At 40.4% G+C, this 7,086-nt stretch overlaps 1 protein-coding gene across 1 annotated transcript; it reads left to right on the top strand.

Moving 5' to 3' along the window:
* The first annotated feature begins 1,774 nt into the window (after positions 1 to 1,774).
* snapc2 (small nuclear RNA activating complex, polypeptide 2) lies at positions 1,775 to 6,479 on the top strand. The gene is made up of 6 exons (XM_024287358.2): positions 1,775 to 2,106; positions 2,752 to 2,925; positions 4,546 to 4,681; positions 4,771 to 5,118; positions 5,400 to 5,488; positions 5,709 to 6,479. The coding sequence occupies exons 1-6, from the start codon at positions 1,903 to 1,905 to the stop codon at positions 6,003 to 6,005; spliced, it is 1,248 nt and encodes a 415-aa protein (XP_024143126.1). The 5' UTR covers positions 1,775 to 1,902; the 3' UTR covers positions 6,006 to 6,479.
* The last annotated feature ends 607 nt before the right edge of the window (positions 6,480 to 7,086 follow it).

The following is a 7,086-nucleotide window of genomic DNA, read 5'->3' as shown; positions in this document are numbered from 1 at the left end:
GTTAAAACTTTAAAACAATAACTTTTTAACATAATTATGATCTTGATATATAGCATTACCTGTGATAATGTTAGTGTGAAAGCTGTAAGCTTGTGAATGACTGTATGAAGCTGGAACCAGAACCAGAACCAGAGGAGGAGACCCACTGAGGACAGCAGGAGAAAGGCAGTGAGGAAGAGCACAGAGGAGGGATGAAGCTCCACCCACACAGATGTGCTGTGATTCATGATGTCACGTGGTGGAGGCTGTGTGAGTCATCGATGGGCCGCTACTGCATAGCACCAAAACACACACACTCATGCAGAAACACACACACAGATACACCCACAAGGATGCACACACAGACAGAAACACAAACTTACATAGACATGAACATAAACACACATTGGCAAACTCTCTCTCTCTCTCACACACACACACACTTCAAATTCAGCTTTCCAGTGGGGGGAATTAAAACAATCATCTCATATCTAACAAAGATATGAGGTGGAGTTTGCAGGTTCTCCATACTGAAGTGTGTGTGTGAATTGGTAGGGGTTCCACAAGAATACACAAAAAGAACAACACAAGATGCATCTCCAGCAGGAGACCACACTAAGGAACATCAGAAGAAGGTGGGGTGACATTTAAATTGGGTAAAAAATTCAGAACAAACCAAAAAATCGCCTTAAGAACTAAACGGTCGCAGCATTTGGACAGAATTCCCTGTTTGTTTATCAATGTAGTAATTTGTACACACAAAATATTAATTTGTACATCCAAGATGCTAACTTGTAGGCATTAAATACTAATTTGTGTGCACAAAATGCAAATGTGCATGCACAAAATACAGATTGTTTTGCTTAAATACTAATTTGTGTGCACAAAATGCAAATTTGCATGCACAAAATACAGATTGTTTTGCTTAAATACTAATTTGTGTGCACATATTACTAATTTAGGTGCACAAAATACAGATTTTTGTGCACAAAATACTAAATTGTGTACAAAAACATGCTTATTTGTGTGCAAGTCATAGTGAATTTTGTGCAAATAATTCTAATTTGTGTGCAAAAGTGCTAATTTTTGTGCACAAAATACTGATTTGCATGCACCAAACACTAATTTGTGTGCACAAAATAGTTGTTTGTGTTAAAAAAATACAGATTTAAGTGCAAAAAGATGCGGATTTGTGTGCATAAAATACTAATTTGTGTGCACAAAATACTGATTTCTGTGCAAAAAATGCTATTTTTTGTGCACAAAATACTGATTCGTGTGTACAAAATATTTATTTGTGTTCAAAAATGATAAAATTGGTTCATACAAAATAATAATTTATGTGCAAAAATGCTAATTTCTTGAAAAAAGTGCTAGTTTGAGTGCACATAATACTAATTTATGTGCAAAAAATGCTTATTTGTGTGCACAAAGTACTGATTTGCATGCACCAAATACTAATTTTTGTGCACAAAATACTTGTTCGTGTATACAAAAGACTGATTTTTGTGCAAAAAAAATGCTCATTTGTGTGCAAAAAATGTTTATTTGTGTTTACAAACTACTGATTTGTATGCACCAAATACTAATTTGTGTGCACAAGAGCGATAAATTGTGCGCACAAAACACTCATTTCTGTGCACATAAAAAGTAGTTTGTGTGCACAAAATGCTTTATTTTGGATCTGTTAAATATTGTTTTATTAAATAAACTCAAACAATGACAATCACTGTCCACTAGGGGGCGCCAAAGCAAACTTTGAACGTCGATTCCTATTGGCCCCTAAAGGAGAAGAAGAACTTACGTAATGACGCAGCAGAGAGACGTCGGAAACCCAAACAGAGGTTCTTCTCCGGGTTAAGTTAAGCGTTTTTCCATTTAATTTGGTCACACAGCCGTGTGCCGGTGCCGTGTAGCGGGGAGATGAAGCCTCCGGCCCGCATTCGGAGCAAACCGAACCGGCCCATACCGACCGACGGACCGGGCAGGCTGTCGTGCAGGTGGAACAAAGCAGAGCAGAGGACGCTGCGAGACGCGCTGGAGAAGCTCTCCAAAACCGCCGAGACAGACGCTGAGATCGACTACAGCTTCCTGGGAAAACGTCTTCCGAAGCGGTCCATTGCAGAGGTACCGAGCCTCCTCCGGCTACTGGACCGAACTCAATATAGCCTGAGAATGAAGAAAGTTTGCGGAGGAAAATAAGCCCAGTAAAGACTCCCGTTTATGTTCACTTAGCGGCGTCTTTACTTATCCTAATATTACTTTGTTTTTAAAATGTCGGATTACGTCAACAGCTACTACTTTACGTATTTACTGCGATAGTGGACACTCATGGAACCGGGTGTGCGCATGCGCCTGGTATTTTTTTTTAAATTTATTTTATTGTATTTTAACACAAGGTCAGTACAATATTTAGTGCAATATTGGAGACATTCCAGAAAAAAATAGAATTAACCACAAACAACAAAAACAGAATGAACTTGCGCATGCGCGTTCATAACCACGTGTTTATATCAATCCTTTTTACGCACATTGATGCAAATATATACCTGACCACTTGAGATCTAACCTTTATTTAGCTTCTCCTTAAAGCAAAAATACTTTTTTTAGATTTATACCTGGAAATACATCCAAGTATCAATGAGTATTTTCAAAAATAAATATATGAAAGAGCCAAAAACTGAATAAAGTATTTATTTTCCCTGCTTAATATGCAGAGATGTCGATTTTTTTTAACCTTTTTTCTGACCAGTGTCCTTCTGACCTCCTCAGATCCGCTCTGTGTTGGATAATCTTAAAGACAAGGCCATCACCAACGCCGCCGTTAAGCTGGGAAAGAGGAGGAGAGATGAGAGGGCCGCCAGAAAGCCCATCGAAGATTGGGCCCTCCTGGCCTCCAGTCTGGCGGGATCTCTTGAAGAAACCATTGAAACTGCTTTCTCTCAGGCACGTTGCTTTTGTGGGCCTTTGTCGGCTTGATTCGGTACCTGATGAAGCAGCTCTGTCACGATGGTCTGGTGGAATACTCGGTTCTGATCAAACAAACTTATTTCATCACCTAGACCAGGAGTCTGCAACCTTCAACACTTAAAGAGCCATTTGGGTTGATTTCTCACCAACTACCACCCAGTAGTTACCACAAACTCTTAAATCACACTTTAGAAAAATAAGATACTGATTTACAATAATATGTAATTGTTGCTATTACGATAAATATTCTTGAAATATTGATTTATGATATAATTAAAATATAAACTTAAGAGAAAATAGCATTTTTTCTCACAAATTAACACTGTTTATAATTTCTGACAGAAGTTCACATGAAGTCCTTTCAAAATAAAAGACATCCTTTATCATATCAATGCAGAAATATAGTAATGGGTGGTGTGATGTCAGCAGTGATTTAAAGAAAAACAAGAAAACAATTTATTTTACCTTTTGTGGTGCATCAGTGCATGAAATTTGTAAATCCAATTAACTACAATTAAATCAGAGCTGTATTTTTCTAATAATATGGTGAACTTAAAAACCTTGGATGAACTCAAAGCCGAACTGCTTGTTGGAGCATTACAGCTACCATGGTCAGGAGCCTTGCAGAGCCATTGACTAGTTTCTTTTTTTGTTTACTGTACTACTTACTTTTTACTTTACAGCTACTTGTAATTACATAAAATAAAAACATTTTCTTTTTAACCAGTGAGCAACAGTGGAGGGTTAAAAGATCCACATGTGGCTCTGGAGACCCCGATCTAGACAAAAACAACCGTTAAAGAGGTGAACTTTCCCTCTGAAAGGATGCTTAGGATCACTTCACATGAAGTTTAGATTATAAACTCCTTCTGCTGCAGCATAGCAAGGTTGTTGCATTATACTGTTAATCCAATGTTTTTTGTGAAAAACACATGAAACTTAAAATATCAAAATATTATAGTACTAATATTTGATTTAATGTTATTCCTTTCGGAAGTAACCATGGTAAAATTGTGATAATGCGCTTCAATGTGTCCATTATCAGAAATTGATCCTCATTTTTGTCCCTTATGTGATAAAAAAATTGTGTTTTAAATATGTTCTTGTGATATTATTCTGAGGACAAATCTAAAGAAAGTTAAGCATAAGATTGTATTTCTGAGTATTTCTTAAGTCAAATCGATGTGAATCAGGAGCAGACGAAAAAATGTGTACGTCTGGATATCCCCAATATTGCTCGCCATTATTGTTGCACTGGTAATTTGAGGTTGGGGGTATGAGGGGCTGTAAGTAATGGGAGAGCGATTAAACAGATGGATGATGGGAAGTGGGGGTAGGCTTACTCTAAGCCAATCGGCCTGCCAAAAACTTATAAGTGAATTTCTGATGAAATCCTGCCGCTCTGCAGAAACTATGTCCTAGAAAACGACACATTTTTAGACAATGTTGTCTAAAATTTCCATAATCATAATTAATACTAATGGGAACGCTTTGAAAATCGATCAGCATTTGATCAGAGGTATCTTTGCTTTGTTAAATTGAGAGTTCATGTCGTCCCTCAACAGTCTCAGAAAACTGTGCCGACTCGTCCCTCAGGTCCTGAGCGTGTCCTCCACCGAGCCCTGCACTCTGAAGAACTGTGACCCACCCAGAGACTTCAAATCCCCCACAAGTTTCGGTCCTCCTGTTCGCATCGTCCCTGTGAAACCTGCAACTCATCCTCCAACTCGAGGTTGTGCTTCTGGTTGCTCGCTCTTTCTGTGGGTTCAGTTCCAGCCTCCGGTAGATCAAACTGATTTATTTACTTTGTTTTTTGTCTAGTGTCATCTAAATCTCCAGCACTATCGACAGGTCCATCCAGAACATCTTCTGCAATAACACCAAAGAACGCTGTCTGTCCAGCTCAGAAAAAACCTGCATCAGGTGAAGCCCCGCCCACCTCTGAGATCCACACCACCCCGCTGCCGTCAGAGGACAACCCCTCAGCTTCTCCGTCTCCGTCCGCCCTCGGCCACCCCTCTTCCTCCGCGCGGTCCGACTCTGCAGCTGGAAAAGCGCAACATCCTCAAAGGGTGATGGAGGTGAAGCAGATCGTGGACTTTGAGAGGATCTACAACTTCCTGAGCGTGATCCAGAAGCCTGAAGAGGAAAGTCGCCTCACCTCCATGGGTGAGTCAGAATAGAAATTAAGAATAGAAAAAATCCTCTAAAATTAACCAGAATCATAAGGAAAAGATGAAGTTTTCTCCACAATATCAGGTTTAGTGTTGCTCAACAGTGACACCTGTGGCAGGAAGTGGAGCGACACCTAACACTTTCACTTCATCAAAAGATCTTTTGTTCATCATGACCTAGAAAATGAAAACATGAGGATGAATAAATGACCGAGGAGGACATTTTGAGTGCCTTTAGTGGTTTATTTAACCGATGTTTGTGTTCCTGTTCTCCAGAAAGTGCCATCGTGTTGGACCTGTTGATGTCCCTCCCAGAGGAGCTGCTCCTGCTGGACCTCAAAGGCCTCCACAACCATATGATGAAGGTGCAGATAGTTACATGACATCCCAGCATTCAGTGTGTTCCAGAAAGATAAAGGATAGTTGTAAACGTCCAAACTTTTTCTCATGTTCAAACTATGTTCTAACAGCATCAATTTATGAAACCTTTTATCTTTTAGGAGTTTAGACATTGTTAAAGTTTTGAAACTTGAATGAATTGAACTCTGATCACTGTTTCTGTTGTGTGTTGATCTTGTGTTTCAGATGTATCGGTGTCTGACGGCGCCGATCGACTCCTTGTCCGCCACCCAGCTGCTGAGTGAACTGAAGGACGGCGGCTGCACTCCGGCGGCGGAGCAGAGGGGCGAGGCGTCCGGCGGAGCGGCTGCAGGGGAGGACCAGCCTCCATCTGGGAGCTCCTCCGGCCAATCACAGGACTCCAACAAGAGCAAAACCGTCCCCCCCCTCAACCCCTTCATGGTGCCGCTCAGCCTGTTGGTGCGTCAAGCAGAAAGTACCAACTCAGAGATCCACAGGGGGGTTAGGTCCAGTTTGTTTTAGACTTAAGCTCCGCCTCCTTCCTCTGTGTCTTAGTTCCAGGTTTGACCTTCTAGATTATTATAATTGTTTACACATGTTTTATAATAAATAGAAGTCCAGAACAATATAAAGTTGAAGCATTTCCAAAGGTTATCCCAGAGTATTTATTGATTGACTTGACTATATGTAACATTTTGATAAGTGATTTTTTTTTTTTTTTAAATAAAAGGGTTGACTTTTCTTACAGTTTAGCATGTGTTTTGTTTTGTCTTCACACTGCTGTGACCCAAGGAACCAAAACCTTTCCTTAAAGTGAGGAGTAGTTGAGCAGGTGGAGACCAGCAGGGGGCAGCAGAGATCTGAACTGGAGAACCAGCTTCAGTCCGCTGAAAACATCTGAAGAGGAACTGAAAATTTAAGGTGGACTGATCCTCCAACAACAGCAACAGGACGGCACTTAGAGTTAAGTTGAGTAAAAACTAAAAATATAAAAAATACTGCTAATTGCGTTGTGGTTTCTGTGATCCTGGATTGTTAGACTTGGACTGAGTGGAGCCTGGACATCATCACTGAGGAAGATAACTGTCAAACCAGCATTTCTCCCTTTAGAGCACTCGATGCTTCAAATACAGCAAACACACACTATGTCATGTTCGCATGATGTTAATCTAACAGACGAGCCCCACCTGACCATAGGGCGCCCTCAGGTTGGTGGGAGACAGTCAGATGTTGCAGGTGAACTTGGTGAGTCTCAGGATGTATTTAGACTAGAAAAACTGGCAAATTAACCGAGTCAGCTTAATTTGGCCCAGATGGAGTCCTGAACCTTCGATTTGGTCTGTGTTCAGACTGGAAATTTCTGTTTCCAAACAAAACCACCTGACTAAAAATCTCTTCAGGATTTATGAGGGCGGGGCAAAGCGACTAAAGAGAACAATGGAAGTTCTACGCTTTGCAATCACTGTCAGGATATTCAAACTTCATATTTTGTTGATCAATTTAGAACGTCTGTATCAACGTCAGGTACCACACTTTTTACTGCTGCTTTGGTACGGTGGAGGCCCGCTGCAAGCCTACATTCATTCAACCACATTTCAATGAG

Source organism: Oryzias melastigma, linkage group LG18 (assembly GCF_002922805.2).
Source record: "Oryzias melastigma strain HK-1 linkage group LG18, ASM292280v2, whole genome shotgun sequence".
NCBI classification, from domain to species: domain Eukaryota; kingdom Metazoa; phylum Chordata; class Actinopteri; order Beloniformes; family Adrianichthyidae; genus Oryzias; species Oryzias melastigma.
The sequence above is the reverse complement of the archived record's forward strand: the minus strand, read 5'-3'. Positions and strand labels throughout refer to the sequence as shown.